This window comes from Saccostrea echinata, unplaced genomic scaffold, assembly GCF_033153115.1.
Source record: "Saccostrea echinata isolate AGI-Se365-2 ecotype Australia unplaced genomic scaffold, CSIRO_AGI_Sech_v1 ptg000009l, whole genome shotgun sequence".
In the NCBI taxonomy this organism is placed as follows: Eukaryota; Metazoa; Mollusca; class Bivalvia; order Ostreida; family Ostreidae; genus Saccostrea; species Saccostrea echinata.
In genome coordinates this window covers 16,512,450-16,534,941 of record NW_026889758.1, presented here as the reverse complement: position 1 = coordinate 16,534,941, position 22,492 = coordinate 16,512,450, and the positions used below count along the sequence as shown (strand labels likewise).

The window sequence follows — 22,492 nt, the reverse complement described above, 5'->3', positions numbered from 1 at the left end:
CTAAGTGATGAGTGTCCACCTCAGAGTCTTTAAGAAATGCACAAAGAGCAGCCTCATAAATTCAGATACATGCATTTATTGAAATGCTACATAAATGTACATGAATTAATTCTTGCTGATATAAATAAACGTTCATTTTCACTGGCAATATACAATGTATCAAACTTATGTAAATTTGATATAGGCATCATTTACTGACGAAACACTGTCAAGCCTTTGTTTCACAGTCAGCTTTATTTACCGAGTCTCCGGACTCCCCTGTCCCAACCCCTGTGGTTTATTTACTGACAGTGTCCAGACTCCCCTGTCCCTACCCCTGTGGTTTATTTACTGACAGTGTCCAGACTCCCCTGTCCTGTAGCCCCGAGACACGCCTTACAACACACGTTCCTTACTGCCGCGAACTGGCACGCTTGTTTTCCCTGTCTCTGAAGCAGCGTGTGACAGTATACTCCATCCTCCGTCACACCTCCACACAACTCTATAACAATACTTACAAGAATATTATAAAGTAAAAGTATTATATAGCAGTTGATCTATACTTTGAAGAAAGGATGAATAAGTTCATTGATATAAGGAAAGATAATGGGCTGATCATACTTATAAGGAGAGAACCATTCAAGACCTACAGGTGATAGACATGCATTTCATTATACCCATGTTGTTAACTTTGATTTGAAATATAATATGCATAGTTTTGGACCTTTTACTGGTTGTTTTATTCAAATAAAAAAAGGAAATATATGTGTATTTATCTTTATTGGAGTCATTTACCAGATTCTCTGTTGACCTTTTTTGGAACGCACTTTCCCAATCTGCAAATCTGTGAAACATACACAATAACTGAGATGAAACATTTGCTATCCCCCTCCCCCCAACCTTCCCCCGTCTTTATCAAGAGTATTCCTTCTGACGACAACTCTGGAAAGAAACTGTATTTACCTATGAAATGTTGCAGATTATTGCGTCTTTAATTAGGTATAAGCTTTATGTTTTGTCAGAATTTACAGTTCAGATTCTTGACGTATAAAGATTTTGCTCTCACCTTATTGTCCCCACATGTGGTTCCCGGTAAGGTCACTAGCCTCGCTTTGGTTTGACACATTTTAGGATTGCTTGGATTCTGACACCAAACGTTTCCACAGAATTTGTCGTCAGCAGATCGAGACGGAGTAATATACTTCAAAATGAAACATTTTTATTAAAGCGAAGTTAAAGGATTTAGTTAAATATACCTTTAAAAGTTCTAAATTCCTCTAGATAAATGTTTAAATAATGGTATTTGTAGAAGCCTAACCAACATATACATACCCCCAGCTCCTCTGGACAGCTTTACGTATCAGTAAACCATTGAAAAAGAACTGACATTGATTTAACATCCCCAAGGGATTGTTTTTATACTTACAAAGCAAAGTGTAGAATTTTCACCGAATACCAGTTTACACTGCGTTTCGCGACTGAATTTCTGACCTGGGGGTCGTTTGTCAAGGTCGTAGGGATACGGAAATCCATGATTGTCAGCATACAGACACTGGGGTTGATGTGACCTACACAAAATTGTCATTAGATGGATATCCCCTTGATATAAGAATAAACAAGATGTGTTTGTGAAACACTGATGACCCGTATGGCAACTTATAGCGAATGTTAACTTTCTCAAATGCAAATCAAATATGTTGGTACCCAAAGTAAGGTCTTGTCCCGAAGAATATACCTGTGAAATATGAAAGCCCTAGCAGCAACCATTGAAAAGATATGGTCAAGGTTAAAGTTTTTCAAAAGTAATTCAAACATCAAGGTCAAATGGTAAAAATTAATGGTGCCCAAGAAAGGCCTTCTCACAAGAAATACACATGTGAAATACGAAAAACCCAGCACCAACCGTTCAAAAGATATGGCCAAGGTTAAAGATTTTCAAAAGTAGGTCAAACTCCAAGGTCATGGTCAATGGGCTATAATTATTAGTATCTAAAGGAAGTACTTGTCACAAGGAATAAACACGTGAAGAATGAAAGCCCTAGCACCAACTGTTCAAAAGTTATGGCCAAGGTTATTTTTTTCAAAAGTAGTTTAAGGTCAAATGGTCAAAGTTGTTGGTATCCAAAGGAAGGTCTTGTCACAAGGATTACATACGTGAAGTATGAAAGCCCTAACACTAACTGTTCAAAAGTTATGGCCAAGTTTAAAGTTGGGTAAAATTTTGTAAAACTGGTTCAAACTCCAAGGTCATCTCCTTTATGACTATTTTTTTTTTTCAAAAGTACGTTAAACTCCTAGTTCAAGGTCAAAAGGTCAAAGTTGTTGGCATCGAAAGGAAGGTCTTGCCATAAGGATTACACATGTGAAGTATGAAAGCCTTGGAACCAACTGTCCAAAAGTTATGGCCAAGGTTATACAGAGTTTTTCAAAAGTATGTCAAACTCCTAGGTAAAGGTCAAAGGGTCAAAATTGTTGATATCCAAAGAAAGGTCTTGTCACAAGGATTACTCATGTGAAGTATGAAAGCCCTAGTACCAACTGTTCAAAAGTTATAGCCAAGGTTAAAGTTGGGTAAAATTTTGTAAAACTGGGTCAAACTCTAAGGTCAAGTCAAAAGGTCAAATGATTGTACCCAAAGAAAGGTCTTGTCACGAGGAACACACATGTGAAATATGAAAGCCATAGCTTCAACCAATCAAAAGTCATGAGCAATGTTTTAAAAAGTTTTTGCGGACAAACAGAAAGATAAACAGACAGACAGACGGACGGACAGGAAAAAAACCATATACCCCCAAATCTTCGAAATGGGGGCATAAAAATTAAGAAATTTATTTTAAACTTAAAGTATAGATTTATAATACTACTTTAGGTTATTATGTAGGAGTATTAAATTGGGTTCAGTATAGTTTTTCACTATATATAAAGAATAAGCAAGTGGAAACCCAGATGAGTTTTGTAACTGTATATTTAGAATCTTCATTTGCATTGGATCATCAAAAAGGACAAACATTAGTGAATTGTACAGTACTTGAGATATAACGATACTCGTCAACTTGCCTGATAAGCTGAAGAATTTTATTACTTGAACAATGCGAGAAAGAGAAAAGATTTTGAACTTTCTCTGGGTTCATTTGATGTTGAGGCGCCATGATGTAGTTATCGTCTGCAGAGCAATTCCCGCTGTCGCGACTTTGACCATCATGAACAGCACCGAGACTGCAAAATAGAACAAAATCCTGCATAACGAATATAAATATTCTGAAAACAAAGATATTCACCTCTAATTAGCGACAAAAATAAAAAGAACGAGGGCAGTTCTGATTTAAATTGGGCAGAAATTATGACGCACTTGAAAAGTGAAAATTTCATCGATGCAACACACGATATTAAAGCATTCTATTGGTGAATTGGGTTCTTGTAATATAGGAAAGGGAAATATTTTCCTGATATTGTGTTTTGATTTGCTAAAATATGCCTTGAAATATAGCTAAAAGCGTCATGTGGCAAAAAATGTTACATTTTTATTTTTCTACAAATTTGCTACTTCTGGGCCATCGCTTCACAATTTTAAAACGCTGTCTGTATTTTAACTGAAAGAGACCATCAAATGGAGAGAAAACTCAGATACCATAAAAAAATTACAAAACAATCACACTGTGTAAATGCTCTGCTACATTGTTTTAAAATTCTAATACATTATGGCATATCTACCTGTCCATATCGGCGAGGAATCGATAATTTTGGTTCGATTCTCGCTTGGGGTATTTATTTTTTTATTCTTTTTTTAAACGAACAGTCTAATCATTCATTAGTTTGATTTTATTTACTGATTTTTGTAAAGAATTTTTAAAAAGTTATATTTTCGGAGTCTGTTGTACCGATATCAAAAGTAATTCTGTATGATACATGTAATTCGTATAGATGATTCCTGCAGATTACACACCTGCAGATTTCTGTATTGTAACAATGTCTACCTGTGTGCTATTTCATGAGCCACCACCCCCACACTCATGAAATCTCCATTTTCTCCCACAATGGATGAGGAGTGACCTTGTCTGTCACAGATCTTGTTCATGTACGCCAAACCTCAGAAAATAAGACAGCATATACACATGTATATTGTATATATAAATAAATACTTTTAAATAGTTTGGTTAACGACCATCGGATATCAACCTGGAATGAAATAATATACATTTATATTTTAAGTTATTTCTCTTTTCCAAAGGGAATGTAAGATAGGTAATTAAAGAATTTAAAATCATTTTATTAACAGATTATTTTTTTCAAACTCATCGTTGATGTTGATAGGACCTACCGTCGATTTTCTTCGAGTTTTTTACCAGAGCATATCTGAAATTTACGGTATATGTGTATAATGATCATTAATTCATCTATAAAACCACATAACGGTACACAAGGAATAAAGACAAGAACATATTAGACAAAAACATGGGAAAGAATCATTCAAAAATACGGAGAGCAGACTAGAATCTAGTTTTAAAAAAAACACGCGATCTTTTCAAATGTATTTTACAAAATATAAGTTGATCTCAGTAATGTCGCATAAGTTTATTGTTTTCGGTTTGAATTTAACAAAATTTTTCACTTTTTAGCTAATGATGTACCTTCTAAAACATAGTGTTATATTTAGCACTATAAAAGAGACAGATTTACAATTTAAACTGGATTAATTAAAACGATTATAATCATAAACATGAAAATTCACATATAATATCAGTAGCTGCGGAATGCTTGTGGTCTAGAAACGGAAATATAAAGTTGGCTTTAGATACACAGTCGCTATAATATCACTGGACGCAGTACTTTTGGTTGTAGATACGTTGTCATATATCAATGGGTGCTGTATTTAAGTTAAATGTTTTTTTTCTAGATTCACCTCCACTTTATCTTGCAAAGTAGTTCGGTAATGATATTTAATTTCTTTCGAAAATAAATGAAATTTCAGAAATGATAACCGACCATTTCCCAGAATTTTTGGCTATGCAATGCGTTTATGGAGAAGTACTCGGGTTTTTCTCTTACGCAATGTCTACATAAACTGTATATGTGACACTTTAATTACACAATTATTTTTAAGCAATTCTCAAGATTAACAATGTAAGAGCTATTACTTTAAGAAGGTAAAGGGCTTCAGTTGTGACATGCATGTTTTTGTTTTCAGGGAGTAATAAAGGTAAGTAATCATTTATTTATATATCTTTATCGCATTTCAACAATAACATATAATACAGAAATAATACATAAAGGTATTGTATGGCGGTTTTTTATAGATTACATGTATATATTATAATAAATACAATACTAGTATAATAATATAATAATAATGATTTCATGGAGAATTACCATATGAGAGAAAATTTTCTCTCAAATTGACAGCAATATTTCCCTAAATTACAGAGATCAAGGACATTGTGAGAACTTAATAATTGTACACATTTAAAAACGTTTAAAAACATGGCTTCTGCCAGTAATACTTCTTGATATATTTTTTACGAAGCTTTTCTAAATGCGGGCAAATTAAAATAAAATGATATTCATCCTCTACTTCACTTTTACACATTTTACATATTCTATTCTCCCTAAGTATTTCATTCTGTCGTCCTGTCTCAATTTCGATATTATGAGATGAAAGCCTAATTCGACTTATTTGCTTTTTGTACATAGAAGGTATAGGCTTACAAAGACAGTTAGTTGACATTATGAATTACCTATTGCAAAGTATTTTTACTGTAATTCCTACTACTCAGCTCGTTATATGGAATACAGAACTAAGACATTAAAAAGGAATGTTAGTTACATATTATTTTGCCTTTATCACCTTATCTATCACCAAGGCTGATAAATCTTGTGTAGCAAGGTTCTAAGAATAATTTTTGTTTTCAGATCCTGTCGACGGTAAATGTCGTTATCCGAGTATACAGTTCCAAGTGATTGATAATGAATCGTCTACGTGCCATTGATGTGTTTGAAGAAGTAAAAAACAGTTGTGCTACAGGACAGGAATTTTGTCTAAAGCTGTATCAGAGTCACGTGATGATTCAACAAAGATTGCCAAAACTTGACAAGTATGAAGACACAACAACAGTAAAGTTGGAAAGTGAACCTTGTTCACCAAGTCAGCAGGGTAGATTTCATGCGAAAGAAATTAAATTGCGAATTGCAAGTGAGCAACATTTAATTCTTAAAGTACAACTAAGTAAAGGAACTGACAATTGTGATGTTTGGGAATCTCGCTTCTTTAAACTGAAGGTGAACAGTACCAGCGAAAGAGTGCGAAGAAGAAGATGGAATATTTGGAGAGCAGCATGTTTTCGCTCGAGAATGGGAATGGAAGATTTAATCCAGACAACTACAAGTCTAAGCAAATCAAGGGAGGGTCTTGCCGTGTACAAACAGTCACTGAGTCCTTCTAAAGACGCCCGGATACGTCAGATTTTACAACCACTCTGTGACACTTACTTTAAACATCAGGAAAGCAAATTCATTCATGCTTTATAAATTGTACTAAGAGATTTGAATATTTTTCGGTCATAGATCTCTATGTCAAAATCTTATTGTTGATTTCAAGTTGGCTACGTACATGATACATTAATCTTGACAAAGATCTTTTGAATTGCATGCTTCTAGAAAATTTTATTGAAAGTACCATATAATTCAAATCTCAAAAAAGAGGAAAAGGGATTGGACACATGCATTTCATCTTGTGTATTTTGTGTTTATAATTGCATGTTAAATTCTTATCCAGCAGGCCCGTAGCAAGTTTCAAAAGTGAGGGGGGGGGGGTCAACTTCCCAAAATAATCTGCCAATCAAAAAAAAAAAAATTCCTTAACTGTCCATATCCTAGAATTTGCCAGTGCTCGACCTTACAGCACCAAAAAAGTGGGGGTGGTTTGGGGGTGAATGGGGTGGGCAACCAGCATTTAAATGAAAATTTACTATAGCAAAATACTATACTCGGAAAAAAGTGGGGGAGGGGACCCCTGTCTCCCCCCCCCCCCCATGACGTTCTACGGGCCTGTCCAGCAAAGAGAGGCATGCCTTGAGCAATAACTGAAATAAGATACATGCATATTAAGTAATTAATTCATAGTATCAAAAGTTAACTCTAAAATAATATTTATGGAATAAATGAATTGTCTGACGTGTGTTTGTATCTGAACATTTTTACCGACCCACCCAGTAAAAGCCACTGCATGATCGTAGTTTGGTAAGCTACTATTTTGCAGCCATTTTGTTAAGTCACGCAACACTGATTCCACATCTATCATGGCCTCTCTGGTATAGGAGGGGCGTCGAATGTGTCCTCTCAACCAAGGGACATTTTGCTCTCGCTGTCAAAAATATTCAAAATATGAGTGATTGACAGTATATTTCGATGTATGCATTGATGTATACATATTATTTTTATTTATTTATTATTTATAATTGCATTTCTCGGGCATTTCCGACATGTTTGAAAAACATTTTCATTCGTTAGAAAATTTGGAGATGGCGAATTATACGATTAACAGAAACTCTTTAGACGTGCATCACTCTCTCAAATATGAAGAGATATATATTTCATATAGGCTATTATACAACACTAACACATTGAAAATGACCTCAATATACATATAAACTTTAAGACGAATTCTGTTATGCCAAAGGTAATATCTATAAAATTACTTAGTAGGATTTAAAGGCGTGGGGAAAAAATTAACACTAAAATTCGGGAGGGGTTAGAATCTTCCACTAAATAGTTGGGATTATTTTAATGCAATGGCATTCTTATCCAGCAAAAAGATGCGTGACTTGCATTAATGGCACACTTTCTACCCTATAGTTAGAATAATGTAACTGTGTCTTGGGACAAGCCCTCACCACACGTTAAACCGGGTCCGTCATTTTAACGTTCTATCTATTTCTACCATACTGCAACAAAAACTGGGAAGGGGAGCGTTTTCAATGACATACAATTAGAGTCTACAGCAAAACACTATTTTTAAAACAGTGGGAGCCCTTCCACCTCCTGATCCCCGTAGCTCAACGGGCCTGCAAGAAGTGTTGATCAAGATGATAGAATACAACATATTATAATTCAAAATTTAAGTGTCCCAACATCTCGACTATCTATCTTCAGTATCGTGTTTTGTCCAATTTCACATAATCATTCAAAATTATCAATTTTAACCTTTAACGTCAAGTTATCTTGATAAATCTTTGAGGCACCTTTATTCAGGTTGAATTCGCCCTCGTAATTGAACAATTTCTAGATAGCGATATCGCTACCGACCAAATATCATCAGAATGGAGATAACATGTATTATATGATTAAAATATGAATTCGTGACACATCATTAAAAAATCGATTTTTATCTTGGAATGAGCAAGTATTCACCAGGGATGTCGGACAATAATCACAGCGCATCGGACAAAGGGTATTTGAACCAAAACCTTTATCGCGGTGGCTTTTAAAACACCTGAAATGCTTATAAATTAGTGTCATGCTTCATTAAAAAATAACTCTATTTTAATTTAGTTGAAAATATTGATCCACAAATGTGGAGAGATTTTAGTTGCATCACATCGCTTTAGATTGGCCTTGCAATGCCTCGCAATATGGCAGCTGCGCCTTAATCTCGGAGGTTATCATCTTCTAGTTTGAAGAAACAAAGACAGCCTACTTCTAGTTTTCATATATCGATAACTTGTATTTTCACTGAATATGACGAGCTTATAGTTTTATAGGTCAGTTGGGTATTATACGAAAAAGGTAGTAAGCCCCTAATTATCCATTAATCGGACAAGCATCTTCGCAAGCCAAGGGTTTTCGGTCCGCTTCGCTCCTCACAGACCCTTGGCAAATAACGCCACTAAAACTGTAGCTGATACGTTGTTGTTTTCAAACAAGACCCATGGAACCAATGAGAAGACTGTTTCACACTGGCGGACTTAGAGGGGGCAGGGGGCCCGTCCCCCTTTGTGTCCAAAATATACATAAGATTTAATAAATCAATTTTTTTGGTGTGGCCGTGGGCCCCTACCCCGACCCCAAACTGCCCCCCCCCCTTTAAAAGATTCCAGGATCCGCCACTGTTTCATGTCGCATTACGTCGTTTATAAAAACAACAGAGGCACAATCATCTATATTAACATTTGCCAATGTTTTTTCCTAATACAATGTATGACAATTCCTTTAAATTGACATTCAATTTTCAATGACATGAAGTTCCTCATTTGATCGGACTTCCGTGCTTATGGAAAGCAAACCGCGTAGTCCATTATCCAGTGTCGACTGCAACACCGGCAAATCCGGCGTGCCTATTACATGGATAGCGCCCTAAGTTGCATTTCCATAACAAAGTCTAAGTAGTGAATATTTTTCTGTGTAACACGAATAAAAACGAAAAATAAATATAAGAAATAAAATATCATTTTTATTAGTTTCATTGTGATATGACATGAAGTTGGTACTTGATCAAATCTACTATAACGCCCTTCACCAGATCAACTTCATGTCATATCCCAGTGAAACTCTAAAAATGATATTTTATTTCTAAAATAAATGTTTTGCAACTCTGTATTCATTATATTCTCACTTCATATATATCTTCGTCTATTGATAAACCTTTAATTACCTACTTTAGTTCTTTACTCTCTGCTTTTCTGCACATCTCCATTTCTAGTTTACAATGGATACCGAACTACACTTTGAAAACTGTTACCTGTTGGCTGGAATCCAGAGTTAAAATTTTGTGCGTCCAGAACATGTCGCTTAAGTCGGTAGTGAAATATGAATATAACGAACAGTAATCAAGCCATTAAAACAATACAAATTTGGAGCAGAGCAAATACGGACCTCTAAAGACATCAGAGGTGGGATACGATGCCATGGAGTTGTAAGCATCCCCTGTCGATAGGTGACCCCCACCATATGCTCCTTATGATCGGGAAAACAGAAAAATCCGTTGACAATTCAGTTGAAAATATGTAATGGCCCATTAATTTGTATGAAAAACGTCATTGTATCGACCAATGAATTTGCGAAATGTTGATTTTAAACGAGACTGTATCATCAACTTATTTGTTAATGGCTTGCCTCGTTTTAGAAACTATTGATAAAACGTCGTCGATATTTCTAAATGTTGAATTGAAGGCTACAGCAAGAGACTTTTTCTTTCATGTAGAAGTTTTTTAATAAATTCTGCCAAGAATTGGTGGGGAGCAAAGCGGACCGAAAGCCCTTGGTTTGCAAAGATTGGTTATTTTGTGTCCAATGCATGGTGAAATTAAATTACTAGTAAAAAAGAAAACAACTCTAAGATTGATTGATTGATTGTATGTTGTTTAACGTCCCTCTCGAGAATTTTTCACTCATATGGAGACGCCACCACTTGCCGGTGGAGAGCTGCAAATTTTGTCCTATACTCGGCACTTACGGCCATTGAGCAGTGAGGGATCTTTTTCGTGCCAGCACCTACTACGACACGGGACCTCGGTTTATACGGTCTCATCCGAAGGACCGGTCTCCCACAGTGGGATTCGAACCCGCGACGTAAGGATCAACTCCTTACTTCGCGACTCTAGAGCAGACGCTCTAACCACTGCGCCACGCGGGCGACAACAACTCTAAGAAAATTAATACAGATTATGAAATAATATTTCTTCAAATTTTCTATAATTATTAATCATTGACAAAATTCACCCAAAACGGACTCGTTCCTTGATGTCTAATGAAAGAAAGACTAAAAATTGCAAAATCATTATATTCTTGTTACTACCCTTCAATGATGTCAAATGTGACATCACTTCAGGACCATAATAGTTTTATCACCACATAATAAAATCTGCTTTAAGACAGAAACAAGTCAAAACACGGAACTTCAGATTTGATGCAAGTTTATTGCTTAAAGTTGTCCGAAGAAAGGTGAACTCACAATTCTTTAAAAACATGTAGTTTGTTCCTGTGAAGATTCTAATATCTAAATTTTTTCCTTTCGTGTTTGAGCGAATCTCGACGACACCATCACTTTTGATGCAGTCACAACAAATCTGATGTTTTTTTTAAAGGTTACGCTACTCTTATTTCAAAAATAAAACATTATGGAAAGTGATTTCTGTAATCAATGATTTCTAATACTGAAAGTTAACGCAAAGCGTCGGCCATATTGCCGGATATTAATTATCACCTACCGGACATAAAAATAGCCTGTAGTCACGTGTTGCATTTCAATCCGAGGGAAAATAAAGAAATATATTTCCATACTTTATGCTTATTTCCTTTCAAATTCAAAATGATCAAAATTGCTGATCAAGAAATATTTCTATGTTAATTAATTTTGATCAATATATTTTACTTGTATAATAAAACTGACTCCAAATCAAAAAGAGCTGCTACATCTTTGATTTATTCGTACATTTTTACGCATATAGTTACTAAGAACTTACTCCTCACAGGCGGGATATCTATTTCAAGATCGAATTCAGCTCTTAAAATCATTTTTAAAAACATTCTTAAATTAAATCAACATCAAAGCATTCTCTTTTTTTATTATGTTATTTTTTCTCACAGAGGTTCAAAACATTGACTGTATTTTGATGACGCTACAACTACATGAACTAACTCAAAACAAAAATCTACGAGAATTTTAGATAGATAACGGGGGTTAAAAAGCAAATACCATATTTATTGTGTGATTTATTGGATATAAAGTGGATTAATCAGGTGTGCTGATTTTATTTTTATCAATTTTTCCCCAATAAAGACAAGCATCCGTGCCATTATCCAGGTCAGAATTTCCTCTAACATTCTTGACAACATCACAGAATAGAAATATAAGTACTAGTAATAAACAACGTTGTTTCAGTGAACATGGTATTATGAACAACTTACGGTCTGCAGACATATTTACCATGACGCCCCATGTCTGCAGAGCTAATGTTGTCAATAACACCATGTTCACTGAAAAACATAGTTCATTTCTTAAATTTTATGCACCAATTATTGGCACCAAAACATTTTGTATACTCAAAAGAGAAATGTTTATTCGGGTAAGCATGGAACTTTTAGAATAATTTTCAGTGATTCAGAGTTCTTACCTCTTCTATGACAATGGCTGCTAACTTTATTTTGATGTCTAGCCCAAACTTTGTCATGGTTTGGAATCTTTCGTTCACCTTTAAATGAATTTATCAGCATTTTGAATAATTAATACATAAGCAATCAATCTTTATTTGCTTGATAAAAGCATATTTGATATCAGGGCCCGTAGGAAACGTCTTCAGATTTTGAAATGGAGTTAAGATTTTAGAAGGAGCTCGAAGCTTTAATTGGAGAAATTTCATTTTTCCCAGAGAAAGTAAAAATTTCCTGGGGTGGGGCTAAAACTTCCAATGCTGACCAAACATTTAAATCCTACTGCACTGAAAGGGGATGGCTTTTCACAATGAGTTGACATTGTTTTTTTGGGGGGGAGGGGGGGGGGGAGGCTCCAACACCATTCACACGTATTCCATCACTTAGCCACGAATCTAATACATTTAAGATAGTGATTTCACCTGCGTATTTTTTAGCTACTAATGGTGATCTATAAATTAATTATTGCTCTTGCGAAAGCACCTGAATATTGTACCGTTGATTTACTTTAGTTCCAAGTGCCATCCCAAAGCAACAAAGGAGCCATATTTAGAAAGCTTACTTATTTTGTGGCTGCTCTCCGGCTCCATTTAATCAATGCCACAAATAAATAAGCAATTACAACGAGTAAGTTCCTATTTTAAAAAAGAGCGGACATTGAATGTTTATTTGTTTAATTACTGGTTTATAGTGCCAACTGTGACTGCAACAGCAAACCTTCCCCCGAGACCTTGACCTTATGCATGGCATTTAAAGTGATCGTTTCATATTGCATTATTCATCGATATTAACATTTACATGAAACCTCGCACAGATGTGCTCTAGTGCTGTCTTACGCAGCATCGACAAAAACTAACCATTTACTTCCCCCTTGCTGTGGAGTTATTATTAGCTGAGAGTACAGCTTCCGCTAGAACTCCATTATTTGCTCAAGCCCTGTGTTTTATTATCTATAAACCTTTATCGCCACCATATTTTTGGATTTTAAGCGATTCTACTGTTTACTTTTGATATATGATTTCTATATCAGAATTTGACTCTCGGGGATTCAATTTAATTTAGGTTCTTGTACACTCCACTGGACGATGTGAGAGATCGATATCCGCCCGGTTCTGGAACAGTTGTTTACATTGGCGACCACTACATGCAGTAAACTACCTGCAATTTTAATCTAATTGTATTGTGTCTGTTTTTAGATTGTGCTTTTAAAGGTACGTTTAATTAACGCTAACAATGCCACAAATAAATTTAAAGATTTTAATAAGCTCTTGAACAGAATTATAATCTAGCATAAGAAAAACTAACTGTGCATGGTTGAAATTTTAACTGTTGGGTGCATTTTAAATCATTCCTATCATATTCCAGAGTACTGAAGTTTACTGAGTTATTGTGCCCCTTGACCAAAAACACAAAATGGCGTCCGGGGAAGATGACTACGATATTGATGCTTTGACAGAGAAACTGAAGGCTTTTGCTCTTGCTCAGATAAAGACCACTGCCAAGATGGACAGTAAGACAGTGGGAAAAGTAGCCAAGGAATGCTGGCCCAAACCCCTACAAACCAGGGTGGACTCCAGTGTTTTCCCCAAAGTTATGGACAAAACTACCAAGTACGTTAAACCCAACATATGTAAAGTTAGTAAAGGCCTAGATTATATTTGTATGAGGTGCCATAAATAATTGACAGAGATACCCTCTTGTTATTAGTCATTGATACTGAATGATAGCGAAAATCATTGAATTCACAGGTACTTTACATCATATTTTTCCCACCAAGAATATAAACCCTCACTGAATTTATTTTGTTTGGTGGTAAGATAAGTTTGGTGATCTCATTAAATTTACTGTTACAGTTCTTGCGTCTTATTATTTACAATTTAAACAATTAGACATACAATTATGACGTCTTTCTTTTTTATGGATCATCATGTGGTTTAAACTTCATTTAGCGCCTTGTATATTTGTCTACAGGTCTATAAATCTTGATAATAAGGATCAAATCAGAAAGTTCATATCGGAAGCTGCCATTCAGTATGATGACGTCACCAAGAAAACAAAAGAGTTCAAGAAACATGAGAAGTTTCTGGCCGAGAAGATAATTGGATCTGGTACAGGAATAAAACAAACGGTATTTAACTGGCATTCACAAGCAAATTCATTTCAAATGTTTAAAGCGTGCAAAATATTCAGCTTCGTCTGAATAATGGATATGATGCTTTGTATTTATCATTTAGGCCTAAATCTTTAAAGTCAAACTTTAAGTGATGTTAGACTTAAAGAGGTTAAATGTGTTTTGTTAAATTAGGAAATTTCCAAAACCGGGGGAGTTGACCGTATGACGGACACCTCCAAATACACTGGGTCTCACAAGGAGAGGTTTGACGAATCTGGAAAGGGCAAGGGCAAAGAAGGTCGTGTAGATAAGGTAGACGACTCTGGATATGTGGGGAATTACAAAGATCAGGGGACTTATGACAAAAAGCACTGATCTTCGCTGTCGCCATGCGTGTCTTATTCTCTCTTTTAAATCTAATGTTTTAATGTACATGATTTATACTTCCCATTTTTAATATACACTGTATGTAGATTTTTCATATCTTGCAGATGTTTAGTAATGTTGTACTGGTTTTTCTACTGTTTTTCCCCTTATCTTTACAGTCTATGATGGTCGTTACAACGGAGTAAAATTAAGTGAATGAAAGAAAGATTGTATTTGTGCAATAAGATTCTCTTAAGTCTTAAGAAACTAAATGGCAATAATCAAAATCCAAACGTGCTAAAGTCAGTGGTTGTTTGTCGTAATGAAATATTTGCATGAAATAAAATCGTTTTTATATACACGTAGTTTTTATTCTCTGACTCGAGTGTAATAAATACTTACCATAGCAAACACTGAACTGAAGTACATGATGATGGCATTATGGGTCTGACGTACGTCTCTCTGGTTTCTTTTGAGGAACTTCCGGAACAGCTGAGCGTCAACAATCGCCATAACTTGAAGGTTCAGAATCGGAATTGACGGCGATTCCTCTGCTGCTTGAATACTGTCTTCATCTATTCTGTCATTCATTTCTTCATCAGTTATGACGTCATTTTTGTCATTATTTACCTTAATCTGCGAATGATAAAGTCATTAATTATGTATGTGAATTGGACACTAGTGCAGTTGTATCTACTTGATCAATAGCAGATGGCCGACGACGGAAAGGCGCGAGTGTGTTTTGATTGCCATTTTAATTTTATCAAAATTCTGAGTGCAAATTGAGCTCTCGTTTTATCTTTATTTAATTAAGAACAGGTGTTTTCAAACGCACCAATTGGTCCTTGTCTCGTTGTATTATGTCCCAATCCATGTCAACGTCCCCACTTCCGGTTTTATCTTTTGTGATGATGTCATTCGTTGACCCGTCATCACTGAGATCATTGTACTTATAAACGTCGTGTTTAACATTGTAACCTAGAATATTTGATTTTTCTTTTTAAAAGAACGCAGATAATTAAAAAATATGTTTTCTCTCTCACTCGATTCGAGCAGAGCTTCTTTGAAAAGAGGATATCCTGGCTGTCACAACTTCCTCTTTGTAAAGAATAATTTAAAAATATATATAATATGTTGCAAGGGTCACAAGAATCTGTCTACCGCAGTATGGGACCATTTAACAAGATCAAGCAACTCAAATGGAATGAAATTTATTTCGGAAAGTTGAGTATTACTTACCTTGTGGATATACAAAAATGAGTTTCTCTGGGCTAGGACAAAAAATGAAAGAAAACTTACCGGTTTTAATATTGTGAAAGTCAAGACAATGGACGGAAATGTTGTGAGCAACAGTACACAATAAGAATGAACGACCATTGTAAAAACATCCCAGTCAAACGACAGCCAAATTCAAACTGACAAAATCTGTCTATATGGCATCAGATGTGGATTGGCGAGTGTTTGAGGGGATTTTCTTGGACCCTCCCTGAGAGACAAATCTGATTCTTTCTGCCATGTCCTTGAACGGTCAGTGGTCTATGCATGGAGTATTGAGAAGAAGAGATTTTATTTTATTTTATTATTTGTTGCAATCCATACATATTTTTTAATGATAACATCGCTCCAAGAATATTAGACGCAATTGTTTTGTAAACATTTGAGGATATGTTTTATATGAAATGAACTCAAATAAGGGACCCCCCCCCTCATTATAAAATTTTTAAAAACTAGGTTAGCCCTGAATTCATTTAAATATGAAGGGGGAAAGTGCCATTTATATATTAAAATGTGCATATCAAAATATGTTAAAATAGATAAATATATAAATTTAGATCTGGCTCTCTTGCAAGGACAAAGGCAGCATTTCGTAGATTATTTTATCCAACCAATGCTTTCCTTAAATCATGGATCGGCAAGACTAAATTATATGAAATTTCTCTTCCGTAGCTGTTTCAGGTAATTTAAAAAAATTCTAAGGAAAATAAATCACTTTATTTTCCTTTTAACCTTGACCTTGAAATTTGTCCCACTTTTGAAAAACTTCAACCTTCAATTGCCATAAGTTTTGAAAAGTTGGAGCTAAGGCTTTCATATTACACGTGTATTTCTTGTGACAGGACCTTCCAGTAGGTACCATTCATTTTTGCAATTTGACCTTGATCTTGGGGTTTGACCTATATTTGGAAAACTTTAACCTTAATCATAGCTATTGAACGGATGTTGCTAGGGCTTTCATATTTCACAGGTGTATTTCATCTTACAAGAACTTTCTTTGGGCATATACCAACATTTTTGATCTTTTGACCTTGGAGTTTGACTTGCATTTTAGAAACCTTCGCCTTTGCCATCAGCTGCCATACGGGGGGCATGTGTTTCACAAACACTTCTTGTATTTTCTTGTTTTTGTCATTTGCACAATAAAGTCATTCTGACTCAGAAATCTTTTTTTGGCTAATATTTCCTACAGTTATTTGTAAATTTATTGATTACGTGTATTATAAAAACGAAAAGACGTGCACTGAGGCGAGAAGCGTCATCATACACAATGAAAAAACAATGGGGAGGGTGGACTGAAATCCAAGAAATAAAAGGAGGTTGGTTCAAGTCACAGCTCAATGACAAGCAAATAAGTTTGGCTAGAAAGAAATTATCTTATGAAAAATTTTGCTTGAGTTGCTTATTGATACTAACAAAAGGAGGTGTGTAACTACACGTATGAAGGCTAATTATGTTTTAATTTTACTTTTAAAATCAGTAAAAGAGCTTTTAGGAGCTTTTGGGCGCTTAGCCCCCACGCCCCATCCCACCCCCGGACCCCCACCAGGCCAGACATCTGAAAAATTCCATGCCCCCCTAACCAAAATCCCTGGATCCGCCCTGCGAAAAGATCCAGAAATATAATACAGAGATCATTTTATGGGATTTTATGGAATATTTATATATATAAGTGTTTTTTCAACAATATTCTTGGAGGTCTGCGTAGATGTATAAACTTCATGATAAACGTTTCTATTGTCAACTTTCCTTATTTATGGAGCTATATACCACAAAGGCACTTGAAGACAGACCCCCCCCCCCCTTAAAATTACTGTAGGCCTTTTTTTTTTCTTTTTTTTTTTTTTAAATTTTGCCCTCTCCCGACCGACAGGCTAAAAACTTTTTTTTAACCTCCAGGAAACAATATGTTATTTTCTTTTCATACCTGAATTTTCTCATCCCGGCAACTAGTATATCGAAATTTTCTGGGGAAGATTTTTTTCTCACCCCTACCGACCCATTATTTTTACCCTGAGTTGGGAGAGGTCAAACAAACATTATTTTAAAGATGCCTAATGTTAACATTTTTGAAAAGTAGATCAACTTCAAGGTTAAGCTCACAGGGTCAGATATTGTAAGTCTTGTCAAAGGTAATGTACGTGTGAAATAAAAAAGCCCTATCTTTTCTCATTCAAAAGTTTTGATCAAAGTTAAAGTTTTTGTGTCAGACTGACAGGTTTAATGTCCCGTTACTTTCGCGAAAGCAGGGGACAAAAAAAAAACTGAAACATAAATATGGCGCGAAAAAATCGTGTTCCAAAATTCATGCATGGACCGAGGTAGTCCGAAATATCTGACTTTTTCCTGGCTTGTTTAACGATTTGATATTTTACGTTTTCCTGGCACGTAAAACATCAAATCGTTAAAAAAGCCAGGAAAACGTCAGATATTTCGGACAAGGGCCGAGGATGTATAAATTCTTAGGTAAGAGGTGAAATCCACGAAAATTAAATCGCGCTCATATTCGATTTGTCCCAGGGTGAATAATTCTGATTCTAATAAACACAAGTATTAGCTTTCCTAAAAAGCTTGTCTGACTTGAGCAAATTTATTTTTATGCAATGAATCAGGAAAAGTTAAATCCAGTGTGATCAACATGACTTTGAGTCATGAAATGAATTCTTTTGAGCACTAAGAAACAAAATAAGTTCAATTCAGAAACTTATTCTATTAGAGACGTGATTCTATATACACTATATTACTTTTAAATTCTTTTTTTTCATGGACATAGGAACGGGGAAGGGGGGTGGGGTTGAGGACCATGAGCTCAATAATTTTGCCCATTTATAACATAGCTACTTTATGCTTGTGTCCCCTTAATCATGTAAATATTAACTTCGGATAATTTTTTTTCATGCTCAATAAGGAATTTTTCCTTGATTGTGTCCACCCGAAACTGAAATTTATTCCAACGTGCCTGTCAATGAATAGAAAGATATAACCAGTGCTTTTGAAAGAAAAAGTTACAACACATAAAAATCTTAACATCAATTGGTGAACAATTTTGAAAATTAAGAAATGTCTTATTGAAAAAAAATAAAATAAAAGGGTTTCAAATGAGCTAATATCTTTGCATTTAATTTAAAGCAAAAGAATATTCAACATCTATCCTTCACTTTGATATTTTTTTTAACTATGAATAAATCAAAAGTCTGCAAGTTATGAATATGTGTAGATTTATAAAGGTAGAGGGACATAGTGTATGCATTGAAAATAAACATCCACTAGTTAATCTGATAAAGACAATCGCCACTGAAGTGTTGACCTGACCCGCTTCATTCCTTCTGTTTTGCTGGACATGAATGAGGCAATTTTCGAGAAAGGCCAAATGCCAATGTAACCTGTAATGTATTTATAATGTGATAATAATGACATCAGCTCCGTTTGGGTGTTTAGCATGTTTCTATTACTCCACATGCTCTCCAATTGATAGTTAAGATAGTATGAAGTTTCCAAGATCAAGTTATCACAAGAATTCTATTGAACGACTTGACCACCAGGCCTTGGCTAAATCTAGTACTGTCTGACGCCATGACGTCAGACAATTATTTATTGGTATGTTTTATGATTAAATGATCTAATACACTAATCATCGTTTTATCATTATCATCATCCTCGCCTATAATTTTACGATATCATACAGCAGGTGTCCATTCATAAAATATCTTATTCATATCCATCATGAGGTTGAATGTTCAATGGTCCAGAGTGGGTGAAGCCTAGAGTAACTAGTATGATCAGGTAGCAATTTCAGTCTGGAGGGAGGGAGGCATAACTAAACATTTTCAGTTGGGGGTGGGGTCTGCCAAACAAAAAATCCTTGACTAGCAAAAAACGGGAATCACGTGACATAACTATCGAGGATTCATTAAATACTTTATTCTTTATATAGTATACTATATATCCGCGGAATTATTGGGGCACGCCCTCCGGTTCCTACTGGCATGATGATTGATGGTTATTTTAGACTTATGTGAAGGTTTTGCATATTTTTCATTAGATGCACATATGCTTGGCGCCAAATATTCCAACTTACTCTTTCCATCTTTGGACAATCAGGAGAAAGAAAGAATTAATCTCTCATTCACTATGTTGCCGAATATCATTTTACAATAACGACAAAGAAATGTCTCCGACTTGATAAATTAATCAAACTATTTTATATAAAAATAATTTCCTACTTAAATACTGTATATAAATTAAAAAAAAAAATAGGTGTAGATTCAAAATTTTTATTCAGTATTGTTATAGGTCACCAATTTTCCATATATTGAAATAGAACACATCGCAATATTTTTATTCACAAAAAGAATGACAAGTAAATGTTAAACTAGTAGTTACTCTGTCACTCACAGAACGTAAACACACAGGCACGCAAGACGTTACATATTTTTCTTATTAAAAAAACAACCCCACACCAAATGAATTTATTAGATATGGATTTATTTTTTTTTTATTAAATAAGGAAATATGTAACGTCAAGTACCTGTGTGTAAACATTACATTTCTGTCAACGATAAATAACAACTATGACGTACAAGTGACGTCATATCGTATTTGGCACATAGGAGTTGAAGGTACGTCAATGCATAGAAGGCCAACATTAAACTCTGTTCAGAATAAGAACCTGAACAGAAATACTATTTTGAACTTTGAACTGCTGGCTGCACTTAAAATTATTCCTTTCGTATTCCAGAGTACTGTTCAAAAGGCTCGCCTACGAGTTAGATTGTACCCACTGACCAAAAAGATGGCGTCAGGAGGAGATGACTATGATATTGAAGCTTTGACAGAGAAACTGAAGGCTTTTGCTATGGCCCAGATAAAGACCACTGCCAAGATGGATAGTAAGACAGTTGGAAAGGTAGCCAAGGAATGCTGGCCCAAAGCCCTACAGACCAGAGTGGATTCCAGCGTTTTTCCAAAAGTTATGGACAAAACTACCAAGTAAGTTACCAACCATTATTATTGAATATTGGTAAGAGGTGAGATTCAGTATGATAATCATTTATTTTAAATGATCTATTTAAATCATTAATTCTTATGGATTGACCAATGTTTAATACCTAGAATGTTCATATCATGTGATCATGTGTTAGACAGTGTAATTTTTTCGTGTTATATTTATCGAATCATTTTTAAAACGATTTCTAGCTATGATTTTTTGTTTGTTTATAGATCTATAAATCTCGATAATAAGGATCAAATCAGAAAGTTCATATCGGAAGCTGCCATTCAGTATGATGACGTCACCACGAAAACAAAAGAGTTCAAGAAACATGAGAAGTTTCTGGCCGAGAAGATAATTGGATCTGGTACAGGAATAAAGCAAACGGTATTTAACTGGCATTCACAAGCAAATTCATTTCAAATATTTAATATTTTTAATAGAATATTCAGCTTCGTCTGAATAATGGATATGATGCTTTGTATTTATCATTTAGGTCTAAATCCTTAAAGTCAAACTATAGAAGTGATGTTAGACTTAAGGATATCCGACCCTCAGTCAGGAAGGATAACTTAAATTTATTATTTTATTTAAAAATTCTAAAAATGAAGCTTGAAATTGAGATCTTTTGTGCAACAATTTTCATTTTATTCACCTTAATATGATTCAAGGTTCTTTGAAGTGTTAGAAACGGCCTTGTAAAAAGTTGACATTTGTACCCCATAAAAAAATGAATTCATTTTTGGAGAAATCAAATTTCCTTTACTCTAGCATTAGATACCACTGCTTATTAGCATGATATGAAATTATGTGATATGTGATGTCTAGCAATGATAGCACAAGCTTTTTACACTATGTACATGTATCATATCAGAAAATTCATAGCAGGTGTTTTTATTCACATTTCCTTAAAATATATTTGAGATTTGATAATTTTCCCAATATAATAATTAACTATAATGATGAACTTTGAAGAAATTCCATGGGTAAATTCACGTTACTGTGTGAAATCAGAGACATTTTTGTGAGCATTTTAAATTACTTAAAAGCTGATTTTCAGAACCTGAGGATCGGACTACCTTTTTAGAGGTTTAACGTTATGTGTTTTGTTAAATTAGGAAATTTCCAAAACCGGGGGAGTTGACCGTATGACGGACACCTCCAAATACACTGGGTCCCACAAGGAGAGGTTTGACGAATCTGGAAAGGGCAAGGGCAAAGAAGGTCGTGTGGATATGGTAGACAACTCTGGATATGTGGGGAATTACAAGGAACAGGGGACCTACGACAAAAAACACTGATGCATGTCTTATTCTATTTTTTATAGCTTAGTTTTATAATGTACAGTACATGCTTCCCAAAGTTTTGTAGATATGTTTAATCTTGTAAATATTAAGCAATGTTATACTTTCCTGAGGTATACTTAGGTAAGAAATTTAGTAAAATAGATTGATACATGTACAAAGAAATATTGTATAACTATTTGTGCAAAAGAATACTTTTGTGCTGAAGAAACACATTGGCTATAATCAAGATACAAATATATGCATAAACCATAGGCAAGGGGTGTTATGTTATAAAACATTTGCGATAATCGTATAATCATACTTTATAAAATTTGTTCTCTT

The 22,492-nt window shown here is 34.8% G+C and overlaps 4 protein-coding genes across 5 annotated transcripts in view; 3 read left to right on the top strand and 1 right to left on the bottom strand.

The window, feature by feature from the left end:
* Positions 1 to 254: 254 nt before the first annotated feature.
* LOC133184003 (metalloprotease mig-17-like) lies at positions 255 to 16,740 on the bottom strand. Its single transcript, XM_061318877.1, has 12 exons — positions 16,734 to 16,740; positions 15,435 to 15,577; positions 15,002 to 15,235; positions 12,084 to 12,161; positions 7,182 to 7,336; positions 4,298 to 4,332; positions 3,954 to 4,065; positions 3,037 to 3,195; positions 1,406 to 1,547; positions 1,046 to 1,180; positions 775 to 823; positions 255 to 481 (listed from the first exon to the last, which is right to left on the bottom strand). The coding sequence occupies exons 1-12, from the start codon at positions 16,738 to 16,740 to the stop codon at positions 324 to 326; spliced, it is 1,407 nt and encodes a 468-aa protein (XP_061174861.1). The 3' UTR covers positions 255 to 323.
* Positions 5,929 to 6,506, top strand: LOC133183384 (uncharacterized). Its single transcript, XM_061318346.1, has 2 exons — positions 5,929 to 6,166; positions 6,253 to 6,506. Exons 1-2 carry the CDS (start codon positions 5,941 to 5,943, stop codon positions 6,414 to 6,416), a joined length of 390 nt encoding a protein of 129 aa, XP_061174330.1. The 5' UTR covers positions 5,929 to 5,940; the 3' UTR covers positions 6,417 to 6,506.
* Positions 13,501 to 14,956, top strand: LOC133183383 (tubulin polymerization-promoting protein family member 3-like). Its single transcript, XM_061318345.1, has 3 exons — positions 13,501 to 13,730; positions 14,092 to 14,248; positions 14,426 to 14,956. The coding sequence occupies exons 1-3, from the start codon at positions 13,534 to 13,536 to the stop codon at positions 14,606 to 14,608; spliced, it is 537 nt and encodes a 178-aa protein (XP_061174329.1). The 5' UTR covers positions 13,501 to 13,533; the 3' UTR covers positions 14,609 to 14,956.
* Positions 16,741 to 20,592: 3,852 nt separating the features above from the next.
* LOC133181882 (tubulin polymerization-promoting protein family member 3-like) overlaps positions 20,593 to 22,492 on the top strand; it is a 35,401-nt gene continuing 33,501 nt past the window's right edge. Inside the window, exons 1-3 of one of the 2 annotated variants that reach the window (XM_061316530.1) lie at positions 20,593 to 20,863; positions 21,095 to 21,251; positions 21,983 to 22,195. In XM_061316530.1, coding sequence (XP_061172514.1) covers positions 20,667 to 20,863; positions 21,095 to 21,251; positions 21,983 to 22,165 — 537 coding nt within the window. In that variant the 5' untranslated portion in view covers positions 20,593 to 20,666 and the 3' untranslated portion in view covers positions 22,166 to 22,195. Of the gene's footprint in view, positions 20,864 to 21,094; positions 21,252 to 21,982; positions 22,423 to 22,492 lie in introns of those variants that run through there. The other variant, XM_061316529.1, reaches the window with a different exon arrangement.

What these genes read in the sequence shown, in the direction of transcription:
- LOC133183383 (XM_061318345.1), top strand. Translation starts at nt 13,534, where the DNA reads ATGGCGTCCGGGGAAGATGACTACGATATTGATGCTTTGACAGAGAAA. An exon ending in GTTATGGACAAAACTACCAA is followed by an intron (nt 13,731 to 14,091) that starts GTACGTTAAACC and finishes ATTTGTCTACAG; the next exon opens with GTCTATAAATCTTGATAATA. An exon ending in GTACAGGAATAAAACAAACG is followed by an intron (nt 14,249 to 14,425) that starts GTATTTAACTGG and finishes TTGTTAAATTAG; the next exon opens with GAAATTTCCAAAACCGGGGG.
- LOC133183384 (XM_061318346.1), top strand. Translation starts at nt 5,941, where the DNA reads ATGAATCGTCTACGTGCCATTGATGTGTTTGAAGAAGTAAAAAACAGT. An exon ending in AATTAAATTGCGAATTGCAA is followed by an intron (nt 6,167 to 6,252) that starts GTGAGCAACATT and finishes TTTAAACTGAAG; the next exon opens with GTGAACAGTACCAGCGAAAG.
- LOC133184003 (XM_061318877.1), bottom strand. An exon ending in AACGAGACAAGGACCAATTG is followed by an intron (nt 15,236 to 15,434) that starts GTGCGTTTGAAA and finishes TATCATTCGCAG; the next exon opens with ATTAAGGTAAATAATGACAA. An exon ending in GCTCATGAAATAGCACACAG is followed by an intron (nt 3,196 to 3,953) that starts GTAGACATTGTT and finishes TCTATTTTGCAG; the next exon opens with TCTCGGTGCTGTTCATGATG.